The following is a 27,283-nucleotide window of genomic DNA, read 5'->3' on the forward strand; positions in this document are numbered from 1 at the left end:
CAAAGAAATTTGAGCCTTAGATGAAAATGTAACAATGAATTTGGATTGGTGTGATAATAACAGTCTGAAAGTAACAAAGGAAAATCTAGTACTAAGCAAAAAACATGGTTAATCACTGCATAGACTTTTACATGTGATTTTTGTCTCTGTAGTTCTTTATGTCTCTGTAGTTCTTTAAAATGTTTTCCTCTCTGCTATAGTAGGATGGAATATAAAACTATGGTGGTCCCATCCAGAATATGAAGGTGAAAAAGGAATAAGAACGGATCAAATGTTTTAAGAAAGGGGGCAATGCAGGGCATGGTGATGCTAACATATGAGAAGTGGCAGCAGGAGAAATGTGAGTTTTATGCCAATCTGGAATATGGACAAGATCCTGTCTTAGGCACTGACAGCTCACACCTATAATCTTAGCTATTCAGGAGGCTGGGATCCAGAGGATCCAAGGTTGAAGCCAGCCAAGGCAGAAAAGTCCATGAGATTCCATTTATAAAAAAGCCAGGCTGAATGCATGGCTAAAGTGGTAGAGTGCCCATTGAGCAATCAACTAGAGTGTGAGGCTCTGAGTTCAATCAACCCTGGTACTGGGAAAAAACAAATAAACAAAAGCCAAAAATCTGTCTCAAGAAGGGGGGAATTCAATAAAGATTCATATGCTTTCAAAGTCCAAAACTACAGAGGAGCTTTGTAGAAACAGTCCTCTGCTCCTCTTCAAGAAAAAGACAACACTGAGATAAATAATGTTCGCTTAAGTGCCTTTCTGCAGTTATTCTAAATGAGTCAGAACTCTAAAGAGTTCTATCAATTTGTTCCTCTCCTAATCTGCACGGTTGTGCTCCTTCCACAGAAATAACAAAAGACCAGAGGGGGAAAAGTACAAAATGTCAGCATGAGCATTGTTTTTCTATCAAGTTATGCATTTACATGGGAACATATATTTGTGAGCTTTCAGGAAAATATTTTGCTTTTAGGATGGATTTGCAAAAAATAAAGACACCGTGGGCTGGGGATATAGCCTAGTGGCAAGAGTGCCTGCCTCGGATACACGAGGCCCTAGGTTCGATTCCCCAGCACCACATATACAGAAAACGGCCAGAAGCGGCGCTGTGGCTCAAGTGGCGGAGTGCTAGCCTTGAGCGGGAAGAAGCCAGGGACAGTGCTCAGGCCCTGAGTCCAAGGCCCAGGACTGGCCAAAAAAAATAAATAAATAAAAAAATAAAGACACCCACATCAATAGATAGCAGCATTCTTATGAAAATAAAAATACACGAATGTGAAATAGTTACTAAGTGTAAATGTACTATTAGGTGATTCTAATCTTAAAAGTTTGCCAATAAATAACTTATAGATAGCTTCAGGCTCTAATATCTAATCATTTTATTTGTGAGAGCTACTCATTTCTGATGAAAATTCTGGAATACATAAACACTGCATAAGACATTTATTGTAACTTTTCCCGTTACATGAGATTATTTAGTTTTCCTAGCTCTCCAAACGACACAGTTGCAGAACCTCTTTCAGCTGGTCTTGCCTGAAAATAATAATAAAGATGAAAGACATTAGAAATAGATGATTACAGTCCCGCTTAACTCTTTCGTTTTGTTATATATAAAATCTTAAGCAATGAAAAATAAACAAAACCCACAAAGAAAAATGATGTCTTAATAATGTTACCTGAGAGTCATGATATTTCCATCCTATCATGTGATAGATCTGGTATGTTGCGGGTACTGAGCCATCCTCATTTCCATACATTTCTACAGAGGCAAATAATGATTCAAGTCTGAAAAAATGCATGGGGGAAAAAAATCATCTACTCAATAAAAACCACTTCTTCCAACAAGAAATGGTTACTCAGATAACTGTAACATTCTGAGAATACCTTTCATGAAAAATGTTCAACAGGAAATAACAGCGTGCCTGAAAAAAGATTAAATACCTATAGGAAGGACATGATGTCTGATAGTACATAAACAAGAAAAAGCACTGGTAATGTTAAGGGAATTAACATGGCAGAGCCTGAGATCCTCAGTGATGGCTGGATGGAAGGAGCAGGCAGTTTACTTACCTCTGTAAACTGCTGCAGCTGCCAGCATTGTGTCTCGGTGCAGCAGGGCTTTTCTATTCCAAGAACAGTTACTCTCACCCATACCTAAAAATATACTGTAGGCAATTTGAGAGAATACAACAAATACCCACGCAGCTCAATAGTACAGGCAGCTCAATAGTACAGAGTTAATAGATCTCACACAACACCACAGTATATCCATCCACAGTACTGAACAGTGTTTTTAAGGTAAAGTTCAAGTCAAAACAAGCCATGTGGGCAAATGCAAGATGACTGACCCCTAGGGGGAGTCATCAGTATTGACAAGTGCCTTTTTATATATACCTTTTAGTTGTAGGTTTAATATTAAAGTGTGTGTGTGTGTGTGTGTGTGTGTGTGTGTGTGTGTGTGTGTGTTAATACTGGGGCTTGAGCTCAGGGGTTTTTACTCTTGCTCAGCTTTTTGTGCTCACAGCTGGTACTACCAGTCTTGCATTTGGCTGGTTGGAGATAAAGATTCTCATGGACTTTTCTGGCTAAGATGGCTCTGAATCATGATGCTTAGAACTTAGACTACTGAGTAGTTTATGAGTACAGGGATGGGAGGGGGGAGCGGGGAATGAGGGAGTAGGTAACAAACAGTACAAGAACTGTATCCAATGCCAAACGTATGAAAGTGTAACCTCTCTGTACTTCAGTTTGACAATAAAAATTTAACAAAAAAAAAAAGACTCAGGTAATATAAAAAAGACTGCTTTGATAAGGGAAACATAATTGTCTGACTAAAACAAATACAGCAATATAAAATTCTTTAAAAAAAAAAAAAGAGAGTACAGGGATAAGCCACTGGTACTCATCTTAGTTATGTTCTTTAAAGGATGACAGGACAGTGACATGGTGCCCAACTCTTAAACCATAAATTTAAGTATATGTGTGAAATGTGAAAGACACATTTGAGTACATTTCTTTCTTTCTTTTTTTATTTTGCCAGTCCTAGCTTGGACTCAGGGCCTGAGCACTGTCCCTGGCTTCTTTTTGCTCAAGGCTAGCTAGCACTTTGCAACTGAGCCAAAGCACCTCTTCTGGCCTTTTCTATATATGTGGGGCTGAGGAATCGAACCCAGGTTTATGCAGAATCGAACTTCATGTATACGAGGCAAGTGCTCTTGCCACTACGCCATATTCCCAGCCCCTGGAAGACTCATTTGACAGTTTTTATTCTTTATATTAAACTTTACATGACTGTCATTTTCTTACTTTTGTATTTCCACTTTCACTATCAAGAATAAACTTCCCAGTATCTACCTACATCCAATAGGTTAAAAATAATACTCTATCAAGTTTTTAATAGCTTTATAAAGTCAACAAGTTAACTCAACCTGTTTCTTTTCTCCAATTTGAAAGGTTCCTATTATTCTTGAAAATAGTTCATCTTTGATTTTGAACTCAATTTTCTGTATTTTGTGAGTTTAATATCTGAATTCATAGAATAGCTTATTCTTTTTTTAAAAAAAAATTTATTATTGGGCTGGGGATATAGCCTAGTGGCAAGAGTGCCTGCCTCGGATACACGAGGCCCTAGGTTCGATTCCCCAGCACCACATATACAGAAAACGGCCAGAAGCGGCGCTGTGGCTCAAGTGGCAGAGTGCTAGCCTTGAGCGGGAAGAAGCCAGGGACAGTGCTCAAGCCCTGAGTCCAAGGCCCAGGACTGGCCAAAAAATAAATAAATAAATAAAAATTTATTATTAAACTTATGTACAGAGAGGTTACAGTTTCATACGTTAGGCATTGGATACATTTCTTGTACTGTTTGTTACCTTGTCCCTCATACCCCCTCCCTCCTCCCCCTTTCCCTTTCCCTCCATGGGGTGTTCAGTTCACTTACACCAAACAGTTTTGCAAGTATTGCTTTTGTAGTTGTTTGTCTTTTTTTACCCTATGTCTCTCGATTTTGGTGTTCCCTTTCAATTTCCTAGTTCTAATACCAGTATACACGGTTTCCAATATACTCAGATAAGATTACAGAGATAGTGTAGGTACAACCACGGGAAGGTGATACAAGAACATCATCAATAATAGAAGCTACAGATACACATGGGACATTGAAAGTAGTTACAACTGTGATATAACAATCGTTTCCATAACATGGAGGTCATTTCACTAAGCATCATCTTATGTGTTCATAAGGGTATAGCTATTGGGCTCTTGTGATCCTCTGCTATGACTTGCCTAAACCTGTACTAATTATTCCCAATAAGGGAGACCATAGAGTCCATGTTTCTTTGGGTCTGGCTCACTTCACTTAGTATAATTTCTTCCAAGTCCTTCCATTTCCTTACAAATGAGGCAATGTCATTCTTTCTGATAGAGGCATAAAATTCCATTGTGTATATGTACCACATTTTCCTGATCCATTCGTCTACTGAGGGGCATCTAGGTTGGTTCCAGATTCTAGCTATGACAAATTGCGCTGCGATGAACATTGTTGTGCTGGTGGCTTTACTGTGATTTTGTTTGTGGTCTTTTGGATAGATACCCAAAAGTGGGGCTGCTGGGTCATAGGGGAGTTCTGTATTTAGCCTTCTGAGGAATCTCCATACTGCTTGCCAGAGTGGTTGAACCAGTTTACATTCCCACCAACAATGAAGTAGGGTTCCCTTTTGGCCACATTCCCTCCAACAATTGTTATTATTAGTTTTCTTGATATATGACATTCTTACTGGGGTAAGATGGAATCTCAATGTTGTTTTGATTTGCATTTCTTTTATGGCCAGCGATGTAGAGCACTGAGCTTATTCTTTATATCATGAAGTTGGTCAACTAGATCAACTCTGGATCTTGAATGTGTCCAAAATTAAATGACCTCTAAAGGTTTCTGGTGCTAATATTTCAGACCATCCTGTAACCTATTTTCAAACATTCTCCTTTAATAATAGTATCAATTCCATAATGACCCAAAGTAAACAGGGACTAACACTGGAAGGGACAGATGTGATGTTTTAGTTTCTGTTCAACTTCTTACTGCTAGGGTCCATATACATCACCAATAAAAAAACATTTAATTTTTTAAAAATGTACAAGCTGACTGTCAGTGGCTAATGTCTGTAATCTTACTCAACAGGCTGTGATCTGAGGATCATGGTTCAAAGGCAGCCCAGGCAAGGAAGTCCATGACACTTGATCTCCAATTGGCTACCAACAGCCACAAATAGAGTAGTGGCTGGAGTGGTAGAGCAATAGCCTTGAGCAAAAAACAAAAATACTCAGGGACAGCATGTAGGCCTTAAGTTCAAGCCCCAGGAATGGCACACTCAAACACACACACAAACACGTAAATTAAATTAAATATGAGATGCAGTAGACATTTTAAAATTCCTTCTAAAGAATCAGTATTTAGACAGACATGTTAATTAATCTTGTTATGCATACACTATCAGCGGGTGTCAGTCATAGAGAAATTCAAGAGCATGCTATATAGCATAGGCAGTAACTGCTGCTAATGTCTACTCTTCCCTCACCGGAGAAGTACACTTCCACAATGAACTCCTTGTAGGAATGAAATAGTGAAAACAATCTAGACTTTGGGATTACAATCTTATATAACCTGGGACAAAGTGATTTAATCTCCATTATTAACCTGTTAACTGGTTTTCCATCTTTAAAATGGAATCACACTTCATAGTATACTATGGGAAAACCTTATGGAGAACTACTTATAAAAAAAGAAAAATTTGTAAATCCTGCATTCCTAGCTACTCAAGAGGCAGAGATCTGAGGATTGCAGTTCAAAGCCAGATCAGACAACAAAGTCCATGAGATTCTTATCTCCAATTAATTACAGAAAAAGCTGGAAGTGGTGTCTAGCTCAAGCAGTAGAGTGCTAGCTTTGAGCAAAAGAAGCTAAGGGACAGTGTCCAGGGCTCAGGACTCACAAAAAAAAAAAAAAAAAAAAAATTTTGATGTCAGTTTTAACCTGGGCTTAGGGATAACAGAAAAATTCAGCCAGCAGGTAATAAGACTCTCAGTGTTTTTAAGGTAAAGTTCAATGGTTTATTAAAACCAAAATCAGAAGCTTATTCGGGTTTACTAGAATACTGAGTATTGCCTTAAAAAAAAACTGAACTTACCTTAAAACTACTGTGAAAGCCTCAAAAATTTCTCATGAATTGACCAGGTAATATGTAACTTGTTTTAAAATTAGGTCAACATTCTGGACTTTTTTTTTTCTGTGAATTAATAATAATGGCAACTTAAATGAGACATACTACAACCATGGAGAGAAAGGTATTACTCAGATGCAAAATATCAAAAATCAATCAGAAGAGATATCATCTTCTAGTCAGCAAAGGAGCACACTTGGAAGTCTCCCAACCTCTGACTTTCTCTATGTTAGAGAAGTAGAGATTTCAGGATATGAATTAGGTTGCTTGCCTAGATTAACATTCTGGCTGTATTAACCCGATAATCTTAGGTAAGTTTCTTCTCTTTGTTTTGTAGGCTAGTCATTCCCTGCTCCCTTGAGTGGTTCTGCTCCTGGCTTAGGCTACTTTTGCATCTCAGGTCCTCCTCTGGCTCGGAAAACTTCTTTTTCCCTAGGGTCAGGTAATTCTACACTTTCCTAGTGTTTGTGCTAAACATCTTGTCCAAAAGCTCTTCTTTCCCATCTTGTCATGTTCTTTCTAGTTAAGGGGCCTTTGCATATGCTGCTCTTCTATAGGGCTCAATTCCCTGCTCTTACAGCACAGGTAACTCATCTTTGTTTCTTTAGAACACAGCTTAATCCCAACTTCCTCAAAGATGATTTCTTTAAAAAGGTCTCTTAGATCAGTATCTATGCTATTGACTAAATTTACCCAACTTCCTGTTTTTTTATGCCTAGATGTGATGTCAACCATTGCTAGATGAAGTCACCAAAGTGTTCTGCCATCCTCAAATGTATCTTTTAGGAAAGTTCTGCCAACCTAGGAGAAGCTTCTACAAATATGTGCCTACACTTCAAAGCATGACCACAATTCTAAGTTGATAGTTCTTTAATATAGCTGCCCAGTGTCTGCTTCCTCCATTTCACAGCTTTGTGGAGACAGTCTCTTTTCTCATGAAAGGATCCGTAGTCCCTGGTGCTTGCCAGAGTGAACCCAAAATGTCTGTCAAATGGAGTTTAAAAAATCCTTTAAAATGCCTTACCTTGTAAATCTTCCATTAATTCAAACATTCCAGGATAATTAACTTGAATTTCATCAGTGTCCTATTTAAAAAGAAAGACAATGCTAATTTGACATTCCTCACAAAAATTCAGATTCAAAAAGGGGCTGGATTGGCAATCTCCATAAAAATCAGGAAATTTTCTTTTGTTTTCTTTACCTTCCTTCCTTCTGTCTTCTCCTCCAAACTCTCAATGCCCTCTTTTCCAGTAAAGTAGGACCTCTCATTTTCTAGGCAAGCAATCTAAAACTAAGCTAGACTTTAAGCTCCACAATTTTTTAAAAATAATTTTTGTGCCCATACTGGGCTTGAACTCGGTCTGGGAAGCTGTCTCCTTAGCTCCTTTGCTTAAGGCTGGCACTCTACTGCTTGAGTCACACCTCTATTTCTAGCTTTTAAGGTGGTTAATTGGAGACAAGTCACAGACTTAACTGCCAGTGGCTGGCTTCAAACCTCCTCTCAGATCTCAGCCTCTGTACCAGGCAGTTTTTGTTTTTTTAAATTTTACTCTTCATACTCTCCACACTGGGAGAAAAATCTCCCTAAAACACTACCAGTTGGTTGTATTCTGTATTCTACAAAATATTATCCTCCCAGTCAAGTTTTTGAAAATTCTGATCTTTACGTGTTATAATTACATTTCCTTGGACACAGTGATTTGATCAATTTTATGGGCTATATGCTAAAGTATAAAAATCTGTCTATATTAGAGATTGGTCCTAAATTAAATGTCATTATTGAAAGGTTGATTAAATAAAGAACATCTATTTGGCCTGGTGCCAGTAGCTCATGCGCATAACCTCAGCTACTCAAGGAAACTGAGATCTGGAGGACTGCAGAACAGTGAAATTCCATCTCCAAAATGACCAGCATAATGCTTGGCCAGAGGTATGGGTCAAATTATAGACATAAGTGGAGAAAACAACAACAAAAAGTGTCTGTTCAATGAATGATCATATATTTATTTAAAAATTAAAAGAATGAGGAAATTATGTCTATAGAAAATCTCTGTGATACATAAAAAAAGAAAAGAGAACACACATTTAGAAACTGTCATTATCATGCTTCAATGACATTGCATGCTGGTCTACTGGGAGTGATTATTTTGAATAAAAGTATAAAATAAAGTTAATAAATACTGAGGGAAAAGGACAAAGTGTCAGAAGTCAGGAAGAGACTTCTTTTCACTTTAAACCTTGCTCTATCTCATTCTCTCTCTATATATACAGTTTATAGTATTCTGTCTTTTGTAATATGCACATAGGTCAGGTTATATACATGCTTTTTAATAAAAATCATTTCTCAGGCATCAGTGGCCCATGTCTATAATCACAGCTACTCAGAAGGCTAAGATCTGATGATCACTGTTCAAAGCCAACCCAGTCAGGAAAGCCTGTGAGATTCATATTTTCAATTAACAACCAAAAACCTGGAAGTGGAGCTGTGGGTCAAGTGGCAGAAGACAAAAAGCTCACAGACAGCACCAAGGACCTGAGTTCAAGCCTCAGGACTGGTACACACTCAAAATTAAAATAAATAAATACTCTGAGTAATGGGCATTTCTTAAAATGGACCTTGACCGAGACCATTTCATTTATACAATATTATACATTAACAAACGATTTTCAAAAGTTGGGAACACACACATACACACACACATACACACACACACACACACACACACACACACGAGATCATAAAATTAAAAATAAAATTTCTCCTGGAAATTAGCAATATCCTTTAAAAACAGATCTTCAATGAAATATTCTATCAAAATATTATCACAATAGATTTGTAAAAAGATACATAAATTAAGATGGGCCATCTCTACAGCTTTCTACTAATAGTCTTGCAGTTTTATTCTAAAAGAAAATGAACTTCATTTAGACCACATTAGTATAAAACCAACTCTATATTAATTCAGTTTGCTTCATTTCAAAAAACTGCAGTGTAAAAATAAGGATAACATATACAACATAATCCTATATGCTTAATTAGATAAACGTTCTTAGATAATAAATTTTATCTTATCTTTTAAGTTATTATCAGGTTTTTGGTGTTTTTTGTTTTTGTTTTTGTTTTTGCTGGCCATTGGGTCTTGAACTCAGGGCCTGGGCACAGTCTTTGAGCTCTTATGCTCAAAGTGCTGAACCACTTTCAGCAATAGCATCACTTCCAGTTTTTGAGAGGTTAACTGGAAATAAAGAGTCTCACAGGGACCATTCTACCCAGGCTGGCTTCAAATTGCGATCCTCAGATCTCAGCCTCCTGAGTAGCTAGGATTACAGGTGTGAGCCACAGGAGCCCAACAAGAAGGGTTCATTTTAACAGTTCCGTTGATGTATGTAATACATCTTGATCAGAATCACCCCCTCCATCATTATCTATAGGAAATTTTAGAAACAAATTAATACACATTAATACAGCACTTCAGAAAAAGTATACACACTTCACAGAATAAATTTAATGGTCAAGTGCTGGGTATGTAGCTCAGTGGTAGAGTGCTTGCCTAGCATACATGAAGCCCTGGTTCAATTCCTCAGTACCACACAAACAGAAAAAGCTGTAAGTGGTGTTGTGGCTCAAGTGGTACAGCAGCAGACTTCAGCACAGAGGCTCAGGAACAGAGCCCAGGCCCTGAGTTCAAGCCTCAGGACTGGCCCCCCCAAAAAAAATTTAATGGTCAAAAGAATTTTTATAAATTCAGCAACTAATTTTATGAAATATAAAGGTTTTATATCAATATTCGTATTGTTCATCTTTGAATCACTCAGCTTATTTATGGAAAATATGGAACATAGTCTGAGTTATCAGGTTTTTAAATGCTCAAATACTAATAGGTCAAACATTTTTAATCAAAGTCTAAAACACATAATCTTCATCTATAGGCCATTTAAGTTTAAGAAGGTCAACAGTAGAGTTTGCTAAGTCTGGAGGCTTTTCCTAGCTTAGTCTTCTAGTCAGCTGTTACTTTTCTTTCTTGAAGCCCTCTTTCTAATATCAGGTATCACTTTCTGCTTTCTTTTAATATAAGAAAGAGTATGTTTATCTACTTTTTGGTTGGCTGATTTTATGGAACACATTCATACTAAATCACCTCAGATTGCAAAGCTTTCCATCTGTAATTACACAATAAGAAGCTTTCTTCATTAAGAAATCCTAATTTCTAAGTGAAGTGATCCAGACCCAAAGAAACATGGACTCTATGGTCTCCCTCATAGGGAATAATTGGCACAGGTTTAGGCTAGTCACAGCAGAGGATCACAAGAGCCCAACAGCTATAAAAAAAAAAGTCCTAATTTCCTCTAATCCAATTGAGATGTTTCTACGCGAGAAAGTGAAAGTCATAGTAAGTCTATTCAAATAACAATTCTCTGAAGATAGTAATGAGTCCCTTAGAATAATTTTGCTATTGGAGAAGACAAAGGCGCCAATCACCGTCTCTCTAGATGACCCTCTTGGAATTTATTCCTAGAAAGGACTAGAAATAAAAAGATGAGAGCTGTGGTATAGCTCAGTGTACCTGCTTGCCTAGCAAGATAGGCAAGCAGGTACAATGCCATGGGTTCAACACTCAGTACCATAATTTTTTTTTTTTAAAACCACATTTAGGCTTACACAGTATGGCCAGCGACATTAGCTAGCGGCTCTGCTCTACTCTAACGGGGAAGCAGCGGACTACAAGATAATGAACTGTATCTACCTCTATTTCCAACGGACTCACGTTCAACTTTCGCTCACACACACACAAGCGGGGAAAATTTTATTAATCCTTTTTTTTAAAAAAAAAGTTAATATAAAATTATAGCAAAAAAAAAAAGGAAACTGAACTTTACTAACAGCTGGAACAATCCGCAGCGGCGGCGGGAGAAGAAATTTAATTTAGTTGATTTTCTGTGGTTGTTGGTTGTTCGCTAGTCTCACAGAGATGGAAGCTACACATTTTTTCGAAGGGACCGAGAAGCTGCTGGAGGTTTGGTTCTTCCGGCAGCAGCCTGACGCAAACCAAGGATCTGGGGATCTTCGCACTATCCCTAGATCAGAATGGGATGTACTTTTGAATGATGTGCAATGTTCAATCATAAGTGTGACAAAAACTGACAAGCAGGAAGCTTACTGAGTAGTAAGAGTAGCATGTTTGTCTCCAAGAGACATTTCATTTGAAGACATGTGGTACCACCCTCTTGCTGAAAGCACTGGTTCCCCTGTTGAAGCTTGCTAGGGATTACAGTGGGTTTGACTCAATTCAAAGCTTCTTTTATTCTCGTAAGAATTTCATGAAGCCGTCTCACCAAGGATACCCACACCAGAATTTCCAGGAAGAAATAGTGTTTTTTAATGCAATTTTCCCAAATGGAGCAGCATATTGTATGGGACGGATGAATTCTGACTGTTGGTACTTGTATACTTTGGATTTCCCAGAGAGTCGGGTAATCAGCCAGCCAGATCAAACCCTGGAAATTTTGATGAGTGAGCTTGACCCAGCAGTATGGACCAGTTCTACATGAAAGATGGTGTTACTGCAAAGGATGTCACTCGTGAGAGTCGAATTCATGACCTGATACCAGGTTCTGTCATTGATGCCACACTGTTCAATCCTTGTGGGTGTTCAATGACTGGAATGAAATCAGATGGAACTTATTGGACTATTCACATCACTCCAAAACCAGAATTTTCTTATGTTAGCTTTGAAACAAACTTAAGTCAGACCTCCCATGATGACCTGATCAGGAAAGTTGTGGAAGTCTTCAAGACAGGAAAATTTGTGACCACCTTATTTGTTAATCAGAGTTCTAAATGTCGCACCGTGCTTTCTTCTCCTCAGAAGATTGAAGGCTTCAAACGTCTTGATTGCCAGAGTGCTATGTTCAATGATTACAATTTTGTTTTTACCAGTTTTGCTAAAAAGCAGCAACAACAGCAGAGTTGATTAAGAAAAATGAAGAAAAAATGCAAAAAAAGAAGACACATAGATGGTGGTGGCTGCTTTCTAGACGTTGATACCAGGGGTCATGCTTTCCATAACCACCACCTTGTAGTTGCAAAAAGCCCTAGATGTAATGATAGTGTAATCATTTTGAAGTGTATGCATTATTATATCAAGGGGTTAGATATCTTGCATGAATGCTCTCTTCTGTGTTTAGGTATTGTATGCCACTCTTGCTGTGAAATTGAAGTGCATGTAGAACATAACTTTTACTATAAGAAACTTTATAACACTTGTGAAAACAATTCAATTTGGTTTATGCACAGTATAATATTTCTGCAGGTATCATCCAAAATTCCCCACAGACAAGGCTTTCGTCCTCATTAGGTGTTGGCCTCAGCTTAACCATCTGGGACTGTTCTATTAAATTGCTGCCAGAATCTTACATCCAGTTACCTCCACTTTCTAGAACACATTCTCTACTAATGTTACTGAAACCAGTTTCTACTTCATACAGATGTTTTTTGCAACAGCAATTAAAATTTTTCTTCCACAATTTGGATCCTCATAGAATGATTCTAGTTACTCCTTTTGTGTGTATTACTATTTTAATAATTGTTCTTGCATTTGTAGTCTTATGATTGGTTTCTTCCCTCATCATGGTATCTTTTCCCTCTGCCCTCATATAAAGCAATACACTGTTACACTGTGGATTTATATACAAATCTCATACCCCAGAGGGGGAAGCAGGGAGGTGATCCCTGAGTTGAATTTTTTTTCAAGGGTATCGGAATTTTGCCTCCTTTGTTAGCATGGGCTCTTTTAAAAAAGTAGCAAAGTTGAATGTATCAAATCTTTTGAATCATATCTACCCAGCAAGAACCCATAGAAAAATAGATTTTCAGAGTATTCTGTAAACAATCCAACCATGTTCTACTCTTAAGTAAATTGGATTGGCTTCTAATGGAATATACTAACTTGTTAAGTACTGGTAGAAAAGAACTTATCACTGTGTATGTAAGCAAGAACATTTAGCATAAAGGTTATCTGTTCAACTTGGATCATTTACCTTATACTTTGAGCAACCACTGCCACTAATTTTCATTAGCAATCTCTACTATAAACTAGAGTTCAGAATACAGTAAGTGGCTTTTTCATCTTGTGGCTTAAAGTTCTGTGATCCACGTAGATGTTGGTTCTTCCTGTTCCTGTGTGGTCTTTTTACCATGGCAGTCACAGAACAAATAATGTCCAGAATGAGAATGAGAACTGTCAGGCTATTCATACAACTATGTGGCAGGCTTTTTGAATGAATAAAAGACATCGAATTTCATAAATACTCAACTAGAAATGTAGGCTTTCAAGAGTTGGCATCTTTTAAGCTATATTTGCAAAAACTGGTAAGCAACTGAGAGAAGAACAAAGTTAACTAAATTTTATATTTATTGTCCACAATATTTTCTTGATAATTTCTGGAGTGATGCAGTGATGTTTTATTCCTTCTGTATTTATAAATGAAACACCTTTTGTTAGTGTTTCTAAACAATACCTACTTGTTTTGAGATCAAGTGGTTGGAACACTGTTGACTTTTAAGCATGCTGTTGATTGAACATTTAATTTAAGCTTTCAATTAGCTTTATCCATTTGATTCTTACTGAGCACAGCACCTAATGTTGAGACTTGCTCTGTTGGGAGGATTTTGTTCTTGAACAGTATCCCTGTAGATTTTGATGACATTTTTGGCTTGAGGTCTGGTTTTTCTTTTCCTAATATAATTAAGAGTTCTAATTTTGAAAACTTGCACACATTTATGTGGAGCAAAGCTTAGAAAGATGAATATAGATTTGAATAGAAATTTATCCTCGCGTGGTAGAGGAGGGAAATTTTGGTGTCATAATTTCTCTCTTCATTGATTGGTGTTGGGCTTTAATCAGTTGAAATGTATTTCTGTACCACAATGTAAGCTTCAATAAAAAAAATTTGCTTAATTGTCTAGACACATTGAAAAAAAATTAAATAAAAAAAAATTTATGCCTGGCATCGGCGGCTCACACCTGTAATCCTAGCTACTCAGGAGCTGAAATCCTCATGAGGATCACAGTTCAAAGCCACCCAGGGCAGTAAAGTCCGAGAAACTCTTATCTCCAATAAACTACTCAGAAAAGGCCAGAAGTAGTAGTGTGGCTCAAGTGGTAGAGTGCTAGCCTTGAGCGTAGAGAGGCCCAGGGAAAGAGCCCAGGCCCTGAGTTCAAACCTCAGGACTGGGGAGAGGAGGGGAAGATGGGGAAAGAAACAGTAGCTATTATGATTGAACATATACCACAGCATAGTCCAGATACTTCATACTCTTTATCTCACTTAATGCAAACAGCCACCTGAGGTAAGATATATTTGCATTTTTAAAAGAAACCAATGCTTAGGAAAGTGAATTACATCACCTGAATTCCTTTAATTGGTAAAAGGATTCAAGCTTTACCCACAGTACACCTATCCCATTACTGTACCATAATGACTCAAAGCATCTTTTGTAATGATGTTCTTACAATATTGTTTTTTTCTAAAAATAGTCCAAATGGAGTACAAGGTATCTTACCAAGACTACCACTAGGTATAGAGAATACCTCATGTGCTATTGCTTCAACTTAGGGTGTTGGTGGTGGGAGGTAGTAGTATAAATGCCTTTGTAGATACCCTGTTTTTACCATCATCTGCAATGTGCTAGCAATATTACACTAACTGTATTTGAAGATTCTAACAAAGTGGAAAACAGTATCCAATTAATAATAGTACATTTTTTTGAGTTGCTTACTCTGGTACCAAATAATAAAAATTTTACCTTATTTGAAGTCAACCAAGTTGTTCTTATGCACACTAAACGTGGTCATGGACAATAAAAGCTTATCTGGGAAAAAAAAAGCGAAGAAAAAAAAAGGCGAGCTACTACAAAAGAAAATGCCCCAATCACATATGTATGTTTTCTACCTTTAAAATGAAAAGTTGTTTCTGAACAGTGGAATTAAAATGGATTATTTGATTCTCTTGATAGTTACCACAGTCAATGTATTGAAGCCAGCTCTTCCTAGCAGATGTCCTAAGTCATTAACAGCAGTGAAAGGAGAAATATGTGGAGAAAACCCTCCTTCCCTTTCTGTCTCTGCCAACTGTAGTGAACACCGAAGTTCATAGAGCGTGTCGCCTCCAAACATTGCCCCAACAAACACTCCATCTGGTTTTAAAACATAATGAATCTGCAATAAATACAAGATAATACTATTCAAAATTTTGCAGATAAAAATATCACAAGAAAATATCATACTCAAATTGACATTTTTTACTGCTAATCTTATGTTGCCAAAACAATCAGACAGCTTAATATGCAATATCTCAAAGTCATTGCTGTAGGACATAGTTGTAATAGACAGGCAATACACTCACTATTATCAGCTACAAGAATGTTACATACTTTTTAAAAAAATGCTGAGTGGTAACCTTTGTAAAACTAAGATAATAAAAATAGGTATTTTTTTTTCAAATAGATTTTTTTAAATACCCCCAATCTGCTCATCTCTGACCTGTGAAATGTCACTGTCATTTTGTTACAACTCTTATCAAGTGATAGAGTCTATTTCCCTTCTCCCCGGAGTCTGGAACAGTCTCATGACTGATTTTGGCCAAAAGAATAAGTAGAAGTAAGAGTATTAGTTTCAAGTCTAGTTTTCAAAGGGCCTTGCATGCTTCCACCTGCTCTCCTGGAGCCCTGCCCAGCCGCCATGCTGTGAAGAAGCCTAAGCTAGCTGGCAGAGGAGAGGCACATTAAGCAGAAATTGGCCAGTTGTCTCAGCTGAGGCCAACCTAAATGAGCCAGCACCCAATCTGGCAGCTGATAACAGATTTAGGAGCGAACCAGGCCAGATCTAGAAGAATTTCCTAACTAAATCAAGCCCACAAAATTGTGAGCTTAACAAATATTGTGCTAAGCCATTACACTGAGTTGTCTTGTGCAGAAGAATCCATAGAGAAATCATTATGAGTCACAGCATTTACTTAATAACATATTAATTTTTTTAAGAAAAGTGTTTTCCAGCTTTGAAACAAACAAAACAACATCTAATAACTTATGCAAACTTGTGGCCAGATTAAATTCCAGAATCATGAATTTTTACTGAGCAACATTCCTACACTATATAAGTAGTGAGGATGAGGGTCAAATTGTGAAGTTAATCAGAACTCAAATCAAATTTTTATTTATTTTTTAGTTTGGGGATAATTTTAGGGCACCTTTTTTGGTTGCTGGCCTTTAAACCCAGGCCTTTCAGCTTGCTCAGCTTTACTTGGCACTCTAACCATTTGACCAGCATTTCTAACAAAGCATTATCTTAAATTTCTATTTAAAATATCCTGAAGCAATTACAAAGCAAACCACTAAAATCTTTGGTTTCTTCCCTTATGCCTCTTTAGTGTTACTTCCTTCTCTTGTCATCAAATGCTATTTATTATAACAAGTATCTAAGATTTAGCTTTTTGGTGGTTAAATTGGAGGTTAAAGTCTCACTGTTTTTCCTGCTTGGGCTGGCTTTGAACTGCAATCCTCATACATAAGCCTCCTGAGTAGCTAGGATTATAGGTGTGAGCCACCAGGCACCCAGGGAATTAACTGTTAAATTCTATCACTTTATCTTTGAAGTTCTCCAAAAGCTCTGAATGGCATCACGAATAAATTTCTTTTTCTTTTTCCCTTTTCTTTTTTTTTTTTGCCAGTCCTGGGCCTTGGACTCAGGGCCTGAGCACTGTCCCTGGCTTCTTTTTGCTCAAGGCTAGCACTCTGTCAATTGAGCCACAACACCACTTCTGGCCATTTTCTATATATGTGGTGCTGGGGAATCAAACCTAGGGCTTCATGTATACGAGGCAAGCACTCTTGCCACTAGGCCATATTCCCACCCAAGAATAAATTTCTTGACCAGGTAAGCAAGCCCTACTACATGTTTCCAATATATCTTGTGTTCTAACTTAATATGAAGTCCCTCAACAGGTTTCCTCTTTGTATCTTAATGCTACTGAGGCTCTTGAACTTCCCCACCAATGACGTGATTGTCTTCGCAGAATGCCTTCTTCACAATCCAGGCTTGTCTTAAGTAAGTCCTTCCTCTTAAACGTTTTCCTAAGCAACTCCAAGCCACAGTGATCTTTTCTTCCTTTGACCACATGTGTTCATGATAAATGTCAATTAACATACGTTTATCTTGTACTGAAAATAATGAGTATATTGAGTATAATGTAAATTGCCCTGTTATAAATTAATAAGTTATATAACACTAAATTGTTCTGAGTAGAAAGAATAGGGACAATACAAATATAAATAGCTTCCAAGCCGGGTACTGGTGGCTCACTCTTATAATCCTAAGTAACTCAGGAGGCTGAAATCTGAGGATCATGGTTCCAAGTGACCTAGTCAGGAAAGCCCACAAGACTCTCCAATTAAGCATCAAGAAATTCGGGAGTGGAGCTAGGGCTCAAGTGGTAGAACACTAACTACTCTTGAGCAAAAAACCTCAGGGACAGTGCCCAGGCCCTGCAAGCCTCAGGACTGACATACACACAAAAAGCTTCCAGCTAATCACTACTAGTGGCTCGTACCTGTAATGTTTGTTAGCCTATAGGCTGAGAATAGGATTGTAGTTTGAGGTCAGTTCTTACAGAAAAGCTCACAAAACTCTTCTTAACTGATAGCTGGGTACAGTGGTAAGAGAAGCTCTGTGAAACGCTGATATCTGAGGATCACAGTTCCAGGTTAGCCAGCACAGAAAAGTGATGAAGATGGCATCTTCACAGAGGGAAGCTGGATGAGGCAGTGTGAGCCTATGATCTCAGCAATGACAGGGAGCCTAAGTAAGTGGGACATGGCTCAAGCATGTGCTAATGCAGGAAGCAAGACCATATCCTGGAAATAACCAGTGGAAAAGTAGTGTTGAAGGCATGTCTTGTGGACCTATAAAGTGAAAGACCCCAAATTCATCCAAAGTACTACCCCAAAGCAAAACCAGCATGAATATGTTCCTATCTATAGACAGTTTATAGGCAATTATGAATTCAAAAGAATCTATATAGAACATGCCTTATATCAATATATTTGGCATATGAATTAAATCTTCTCATAAATACATAAATACTTATCTCTTGTAATAGATTTCTTAGGATTCTTAAGAGAAGAGTCTCACCCAATGTATCTCTTTACATGTGAAAGGCTGGCAAGTATATCCAACCTATAGAAAATAACAAATTCTCAAACTGTCAGAAAGTTGATAAAAATGGAAATATTTGTTAGTTTCTTTTTCTCTAATTTTTTTCAGACAAGATCTTAATATGTAGCTGATGCTGGCCAATAGCTTTCCATGTACCTTAGGCTGGCCTTGAATTCATGATCTCACTGCTTCAGCCTCCTGTGTGCTGGGGTTGCAGGGCATGTACTACAACACTCACAACAATAGAATAAGAAGTTTTCTTACCTGCTCAAGTGCTCTAGGAAGGTCATTTACCCAGTGCAAACTAAAATACAGAAATATGTATTTGCTTTAGATTAGTATTAACCAGTATGAAAAAAACACAAAACAAAGCATAGAATTAGTTACTTGCAAATAGAAAACAGATAAAGCTAAAGATGAAATTCAAGTTCTGATTCTCTGCCCAGGTCTTTCCCTTAGATGAAGATTCTGTGTTTCAGCCAGGCATGCTGGTGCACAGCTATAATCTTAACACTTAGTAGGCGGGGCAGGGAGGGGAGGGGATGACTGTGAATCCAAAGCTAGCCTGACTACATAGTGAGAACCTCTCCCAAAGCAACCAACCAAACAAGAACTATGTTTTCCATTTCACAAAAGAATGTTGACTAGTTTTCTAAATTTGGCCAGAAGTATAAAATTTAGGGAAGAAATTACAAACTCAAAAAAGAAATTATAAACAAAAAAAGACTAACCAATTCTTTTAAGTCTGTCTAGGATTGAAGGATTTTCTGAAACACTGGATTTTTCAATGCTAAAACCAGCAAAGTCCCGGGCGTATTATGGTGCCTGGTCATCTCAAATTAGGTATCAAAAGGGTTGTGATAGCGGGGAGTGGTGGCTAAACACTATAATCCTAGCTACTTGGGAGGTAGAGATTAGAGGATAGATGCTCAAGACCATTAAGTTTGTGAGACCCCATCTCAACCAATGGCAGTGTTGCAGTGCATGCCACTGTCGTACCAACTATATATAAACACAATGGCTGAGCACAGTGATACACGCCTGTCATCCTAGCAACAAGTGGAAACACAAGTAGAAGGATCACAATACCAAGTCCAGACTGGGCATAAAGTAAGACCCTACCTCAAAAAGTAACAGACGATCCTAAGAGTTTTTTGGAGGGAGGTCTCAGTAGTAGCAAAAACTAACCACCCAAATAATAACAGAAAACAGTTATGAAGGACATGGAGAGCACCAAGAACCTTTGAAAGAAAATCTACTTAACCATAAGAAGTCAAAGAAGATGCTAGAGAATATTTTCTCTATTAGACTCTAGAGTTCTCTGAGGACAGGATCACCGTCTGAATTCATGTTTGTATTTTCCTAAGTCTTCTAGCTCAGTGTCGCATATATTTGTCATCAACTGATCCACAATACATGTTCATGTAATCAACATAACAGGGCACGGAAACAAAATACAAAGTTTAAAAAGTAACTTTGAAAGCCCGGTAATGGTGGCTCACACACATAATCCTAGTAATCCTAAACTACTTGGAAGGCTGAGATCTGAGGATCATAGTGAAGGGGAGAAATGAAGAGCCAGACTTTGAAGTCAGGCCCACTTTACCACGCGAACCCCACTTTACCACGTAAACCTGAGATAAGCAGGCCCTGTGAGCAAACCCAGGACAAGCTTGTTAGGGCCCAGCTGGTCGAGAACTCTAATGACTGGGAATGCTTAAATCTAACTGCCCCTAGAATGCCTTGAGCCCTGAGCCAATCAGATTTGTACCCGTAATCTTGCTTGCTTAAACACCTGATTGCTGTAACTTTGTCTTTTGCCTTTATAAGCTCTGTGTAATCGGAGCTGGGGGCTGCCTCCTAACCTCCCCTGTGTCTGTGGGTAGGACAAGGCCGGGGCCGCGGCCCCGCTTGAATAAAGTCTTGCCTTGCTATTGCATTTCAGAATGTCTGAGTCTCGGTGGTCTTCTTGGTGGTGGTCTCGCGACTTGGCACAACAATAGTTTGAAGCCAGCCTGGGGGCAGGAAACTCCTGAGACTCTTACCTCCAATAAACTACTGACAAAAAAGCCAGAACTGGCCCTGTGGCTCAAGTAGTAGAGCTCTGGCCTTGAGCAAAAGTAGATCAGGGACAGTGCACAGGTCTAGAGTTCAAGCCCCAGGACAGGCAAAAAAACAAAAAAAACCAAAATGCAACTTTGAAGAGTGTTTCTATGTAGAAGAATAAAGTAAAAGGAAATACTAGCTTTTCCTTACCTAGTCATTTAATCTTCCAAAGTCCTGCCCCCATCAAGATCAATTCCAAAATGCTAAGTTATATAGAGGAAAAAATCTATCACAAATGAGTTTTAGCAAGTTGTAAAAAGTTGAGGTACTACACCATATTATCTCTACTAGGGCTCACTGGATCTTCTTCACCAGAAAAATGTTAACCGTTTATAAACTAAAATAACTGTAATTTTTAAAAAAGTTTAAAAAGTTATTCAAAAAATATTTACTGCTTTATTTTCTCTGATGAAATTTTAATACCATAAATTTCCTATTTATAATATATGATTTAAAAAAGTACAAATAGATTACCAACCTTAAACTGCTAACCACAAGGTCAAATGTATTTTCTTGAAAGGGAAGAAATTCTTCATCAGCTAGAACACTGATAGTAGGAATATCTGTTCCTAGGGAATTTTTCTAATGACAAAGAAATTAAATATCAAAAATTTGCTTAAGTAGACTCAATGGCTATTAAATTTAAATTAATGGCTATTGTCAGTTTGTAAAAAGAAAATAAAAGATACTGAAAGAACTTACATAATACAGGCCAGATAACACTGAATAAATGTTTGTACAAACAAAACAAACAGAATACCCATCTTATGTTCAAACCGAGCACTTCAGTAGAATAGCTAAAGCAATAAGTATTAGATGAAAATGTGGGTAAACACTTTTATACTTAGATTTAAAAAGCCTAGATAAAAATGACTCAAAAGCTAGAAACTAATAATAAAAAGACATATTTTAAGATAAAATAAAAATTTCTGGATTATATAATCACAAGTTGTAGAAAATATTTTCAATGTATATGACGAAAGATTGATATCCCTAAAACACAAATTCTTACAATTTAGAATAAAAATACGTGAAGGCAAAAGTCATTGAAGGATACAGTACAAGCTTGACACAAAACAGCTTACAAAACTCATAAGAAACACCAATGGCCAAAAGCCAATAGTGAAAAAACATGTTTGATATTGTTAATGGGTTTGAAGGTGGAGATTCCACGTCCCTCAGAAACAGTCTCAAGCAAAAAGATGGATTTAGTGGGGAAGCAAAAAGCGAATTGACCAGCCCTCTAGAGAAACAGCACAGACTCGGGAGCTGACACTGCAACAGTGAAAAGCTGGCTGACAGGCCAGGGACACAGTATAGACTCAGGACCCCATGACCCCGAGCAGTCCTCAAATTGGAGTTTATAAAGGTAAAAGTTTAGCACGGATGTAGGGGGTTGACACAGGGAATAGAGCAAGCAACAAACAAGCAAGCCATTTACAGAAGCAGAATTTTGGACCTAATCTACTCCCCCCAACATTTCCTACCATGTTTCCCTAGTCAAAATGGAGTTAGCTGTACTCCCTACAACAATCTAACAACTTGCACAAAAAGAAGCTATCTATACTATTTGCCTAGCAAATTTACAAACACAGAAATGACCTGTCCAGTGTTACAAAAATCAAGGAGAAAAAAAAATACTTTCAAATAACTCGATTTTTCTACAGACTATTTGGAGATGTATATTTATAGTATAACATAATCGAATCCACAAAGCCTACTAGCCAAGAATTCATTCTCAGGTTGAAAAATAAATCACACATAGTTGCTTCACAAAGAAATTTTCATCTCTATGTTGTTTATAAGAAAATTATATATACATACATATGTATAAATATTTTCCTTCAATATAATTCAGCTAAATAATTCATGGAATATTCATATACTGGAAGATTATGTAACCATTTGACAAGATGGCACACACATTCATACATAGTATCCACTGATAGAAAATGAAATCTTCTGGGGCTAGGAATATGGCTTAGTGGCAAGATTGCTTGCCTCCCATACATGAAGCCCTAGGTTCAATTCCCCAGCACCACAGATACAGAAAATGGCCAGAAGTAGCACTGTGGCTCAAGTGGCAGAGTGCTAGCCTTGAAAAAAAAGAAGCCAGAGACAGTGCTCAGGCCCTGAGTCCAAGCCCCAGGACTGGCAAATAAAAAGAATAAAAAAGAAAAAAGAAATCTTCTGCAATACAAGGAACATTAGCACAATATTATTCTTTTAAAATGGAGGATAAGGATAATTACTTGTTTGCAGATGTAAACCAAATGTCACCAGTAGTTGCCTCTAGGTGGTAGGCCTAGAGATATTTTTCTTTTCTTTTTTTGCTGGGGCTTAAACTTAGGGCTTGCTCACTATCCCTGAGCTACTTTTGCTCAAGGCTAGCCCTCTAACACTTGAATCACAGCACCACTTCTGGCTTTTTCTGTTTATGTGGTTCTGAGGAACCAAAACCCAGATCTTCATGCATGTTAGGCAAGCACTCTACCACTAAGCCACATTCCCAGCTTGATATTTTTCTTTTTTATCCTTCTGTTTAATTCTCATCATGTGTGTTATAGTTACAGTCACACTGAAAATAACACTATTTTCATTCTAAAGAAAATGAAAAAATAGAAATCAAACTGGGAGATCAGGAACCAGTAATGTTTTAAAAAGCTACCTACCAATGCGTTTTCTGCAATGTCTGTTTGGAAAAACTTTCCAACAGTTTCCTGCAATGCAATAATTAAAGCTGATCAGACTGTACAAAAACAAAGAAACCTATAAATGCAGCAACAAATTAAATGAAACAATTGCTGAAATTCTTAAAGGAAAAGGTGTTAATCACAGATTGACTTTTCCAGCTTTGTAACAGTATTTTCTACATAATACTAGTATGGTATACAAATATCTTACCTGGATGTAAAATACAACTAGGCATGATAACACTTATAGCACTGAATGCATTAACATACAAACAAATTAACCAAACGAGGGTATACTTAGGGGAGGAATCCAAAGGCTTAAATAAACAACTAAACAAGGCTTACCTGAACAACTAAATTACTCTTTATCAAAACAAATGCCTGGGGCTGGGAATATGGCCTAGTGGCAAGAGTCCTACATATGAAGCTCTTGGTTCGATTCCCCAGCACCACATATATGGAAAACGGCCAGAAGGGGCGCTGTGGCTCAGGTGGCAGAGTGCTATCCTTGAGCGGGAAGAAGCCAGGGACAGTGCTCAGTCCCAGAGTCCAAGGCCCAGGACTGGCCAAAAAAACAAAACAAACAAACAAAAAAGAATGCCTTTTTGTTGGAGTGGGGAGGGTGTGAGCACAGGAATGGAAAGAGGAAAGGTAAGCAAATACAGTTATTATATTCAACATACATGTAAAAAATTAACTGTGGTAAAGATAGGAGGGGGAAAATATAGAAGAACAAAGAAAGGGGTGACATTGTCAAGAAGCCCTGTACTCATAAACTAACTTAAGGAACTGCAACCTCTTTGTACAACTACTTAATAATTAACAATAGAAAAAAAGGAGTCAATTTCATGTCACAAAGTAAAATTAAGTCACTGAGTAAATATACCTTATTCAAATGTTGTGCTATATAGCCTCTTCCACAGCCAACATCCAAAGCAAGGGGGAATTCTCTAAAAACAAAAACAGGCAAATAAGTTACTGTTTATCTATAATACAGTCTACTGAATCATTAAGGGCTAATTTTTCTTATATAAAATATTTAAGTCAAAACATTGTTTAGGAAATTACACCATCTACCTTAGCTGCCTTTAGACATCTATCAGATGTCTAATGAGTCTGTATGACCTATTCAAATAGCACCGTATATAGAACAAGCTTTAGTGTTCAGGTTATACTGGCGTGAGGCCCCTGATACTGCAAACAAAACAAGGTAACTCATGATGTAGATTTAAAGGATAGACTTAATGATGGCACTTTAATTCAATTCAATAAAACATGTAAATTAACCTGAAAAAATTGGCATACTTATCAGGAACTTAGTCATTTTCCCTAATTCTCAAATTTGTTGAAGCAGAACACTTAGAAATGTTTGCATGAAACACGTTAAACTTGGACTAGCAATGGCTCAGTGATAGAGCACTTGCCTATCCATACAATGTCCTGGATTTCGTCCCCTGCATCATGTGGTAATAAAAAGTTACAACTTATAAAACCAAACCCAATAAACCAAACACCAAAATAATAGGTAAATTACTAAACCAAACCCAATAAACCAAACACCAAAATAATAGGTAAATTACTAAAAACTCAGTATTTGGTATGGCAACTCAAGTATTTCAACTATTAAAAGCAATCAGTACAATGAATTCAGTAAGAACAATGCTATACTGTCTTCTCTAAATATATCATTTTATACTAAATCAGTATAGAAATGCAGTCTTAGACCACAGGTGTAAAGTCATTTATGAGAGAAAAGTTAATCATTTATCTACTAGTAACTCTTTTCTCCCTGAAAAAGTGGAACAAAAAGCTTGTTCAACTCTTCTTAAAAATGCACATCTAATTATAGAACAGCAGCATACAGCCATGGCCGTTTTTTTTAACTTAATGTTCTATATTGATTAGGAACATACATAGTATGGAAAGCCAGTAGGGTTCTTTTTCTTTTTTTTTTTTTTTTTTTGGCAGTCCTGGCTCAAGTTGGCAGAGTGCTAGCAAAAAAAAAAAAAAAAAGCCAAGGACAGTGTTGTTCAAGGCCCTGGGTTCAAGCGCCACTTTTGGCCTTCTCTATATATGTGCTGCTGAGGAATCAAACCTAAGGCTTCATGTATACTAGGCAAGCACTCTTGCCACTAGGCCATATTCCCAGCCCTAGGGTTAATTCTTAAAGCCAACACAAGATCAGTGTTGATAATATACAATTATTCATTTTTCTGTTTGTTTCTCCTTACAATCAAGGGCTATAACCTGAAACCTTGCTTTAGGCAAGTGTTCTACTTTTGGCTGGGTTATATCTCCAAGTCTATAACTTTCTAAAAGGACATTAATGCAAGGATATTTAAACCAGAATTTCTAATAACATAATCCCAAACACTGCACGTTTACCACATGCTTTTAGCAATCATCACAGGTCTCTACATAAACTTGACTGCATTCTGCTCCAAATTATGGCATACAAAGTTTATAAAATCAAAACTAATTTGCAAAATTTAATGTTTCCTTTAATAAAGCACAAGTGACATATCTGTTTTTATTAAAGACTACACTCATATCATTGTTTTTTGGATCTTGTATTTGTATTTCATTGTGATACCATCATTTACCTGGCTATGTCATATATACGGTCTGCAATCCGACTTCCAACCTGAAAGATTACAAAAAGCAATGGCGTCAGTAAACTGACAAGAAGAAGCAATACTTTTTCCTCCAGTATACAACAATTCATAGGTTACTTAAGATTCAATAAGTACTTTCTTTTATTATTTTTCTATTTTCCCACAGCAACTTACTTTACAAATAAGTAGGAACATAATAAAATATCCCAGAAAATAACTTGAGTTAATTATTTAATAATTAAGCAGTTAACTAAAGCAAATTATTCAATAAAAACAGACTGAACAATAATAAATCTTAAACTTCTCTAGGGTAGTCCTGTCCCCCAACAGTGATCATCATTTGATGTAACTTAAAAAAGCCTAAAATATCTTTATAAGAAAAGAGCAAGAGAAATTAATCTTAACATAATTAATCCAATGTCAAACATTTTAAATATCATGTAGTCAAGAACTAATTATCATGTAATTAAATATCATGTAATTCAAAAACTAATAATGAGGCATTAGTGCATACTCCTTCTATAGTAACATGCTGAAATCCGGTGTGTATTTTCATGTACAACACTTATCAATTAATTGGCTTAGGCATATGAGCATTAACGCACTGGATAAAAGCAAACCCACTTAAAGCCCCTTGCCTAGAAGGCCCTAATAACCCGGGTCTTTTCTTTTCCACTCTCTTCCTTACTGGAGTTTCACTAAGGGTCACCGAGACTTAGTACTGACTTCTTTCCCTGTTCTTAGGAAGACTCACTCACTCTCCTCCTTTCCATTTCAGCGTGGCTAGTTTTCTCTCCACGTCAGCATCACAGTCATCAATAAACAACTTTATTTTCCCTCACCTCACAGCTTTAGCTGAAATGACATTTCCCTTATACGTCGGTCTCCTATGTCCCCCTCCGACCTTCTGGAAGCCTTTAAGAGTAAGGGTCTAGCAAGCCCCCGGCCATTCCAGTAACTCAAGGTGTGTTTGCTAAGTAGAAATGAATGAACGAACGAACGAATGAATGAATAGCAAGTTACAAATATCCAAGTCTAGCCTTCCCGCGGTAACAGTAGAGGCCCATAGAGGCAAAGCTTCAGGTCAAGGTCACACAGACAGGTGAAGACGGTGGGGAACGAGTGGCAGAAGCTCCCCGGGCCGGAAATGAGGACCGCCCGAGGCATCCATGCCTCACCTCCTCCTTCAGGTAGTCAAACTTCATCGGTTCAGGCAGCCGGGCCGCCCAGTTCTTCTGTTTCCTCTTCAAATCCCGGTCGAAGATATTTAGGGCTCTAGACACGGTACCACCGGAGGTAGGGACACTAGAAGTGACCTCCCGACGAGCGCCATCCTCCGAAGAGATCCGAGGCGTCCCAAGCCGCCGCCACAAGCGGCGAAACCCAACTCGCCTCAACATCTCCCGCCGCAACACAAAACTGCGCTAGCGTGCGACATCCGGCGCAT

At 37.6% G+C, this 27,283-nt stretch overlaps 1 protein-coding gene and 1 pseudogene across 4 annotated transcripts; one reads left to right on the plus strand and one right to left on the minus strand.

The window, feature by feature from the left end:
- Positions 1-1,360: 1,360 nt before the first annotated feature.
- Ndufaf5 (NADH:ubiquinone oxidoreductase complex assembly factor 5) lies at positions 1,361-27,273 on the minus strand. Of its 4 annotated transcripts, none has more exons than XR_007211295.1 (11): positions 27,015-27,273; positions 25,825-25,865; positions 24,108-24,171; positions 23,201-23,248; positions 21,007-21,110; positions 18,687-18,726; positions 15,231-15,428; positions 7,235-7,295; positions 2,069-2,152; positions 1,675-1,783; positions 1,361-1,531 (listed from the first exon to the last, which is right to left on the minus strand). XR_007211295.1 is itself a non-coding variant. In XM_048348787.1 (11 exons), the coding sequence occupies exons 1-11, from the start codon at positions 27,234-27,236 to the stop codon at positions 1,460-1,462; spliced, it is 1,017 nt and encodes a 338-aa protein (XP_048204744.1). In that variant the 5' UTR covers positions 27,237-27,271; the 3' UTR covers positions 1,361-1,459. The 4 variants fall into 4 exon arrangements, 3 of the variants coding, with proteins under 3 accessions (XP_048204744.1, XP_048204745.1, XP_048204746.1); XM_048348787.1 differs by having other exon boundaries at positions 1,675-1,757; positions 27,015-27,271; XM_048348788.1 differs by lacking the exons at positions 21,007-21,110; positions 25,825-25,865; positions 27,015-27,273 and having other exon boundaries at positions 1,675-1,757; positions 24,108-24,147.
- On the plus strand, positions 11,149-12,351 carry LOC125353248 (annotated as a pseudogene).
- Positions 27,274-27,283: the final 10 nt, after the last annotated feature.

Source organism: Perognathus longimembris, chromosome 6, assembly GCF_023159225.1.
Source record: "Perognathus longimembris pacificus isolate PPM17 chromosome 6, ASM2315922v1, whole genome shotgun sequence".
Taxonomy (NCBI): Eukaryota; Metazoa; Chordata; class Mammalia; order Rodentia; family Heteromyidae; genus Perognathus; species Perognathus longimembris.

Excerpts from the sequence above, each read along its gene's own strand:
- Ndufaf5 (XM_048348787.1), bottom strand. The coding sequence starts at position 27,236 with ATGTTGAGGCGAGTTGGGTTTCGCCGCTTGTGGCGGCGGCTTGGGACG. Across the intron at positions 23,249-24,107 it reads TAGCACAACATTTGAATAAG|GAAACTGTTGGAAAGTTTTT; the intron begins GTATATTTACTC and ends ATTGCATTGCAG. Across the intron at positions 15,429-18,686 it reads TTCCTAGAGCACTTGAGCAG|ATTCATTATGTTTTAAAACC; the intron begins GTAAGAAAACTT and ends TATTTATTGCAG.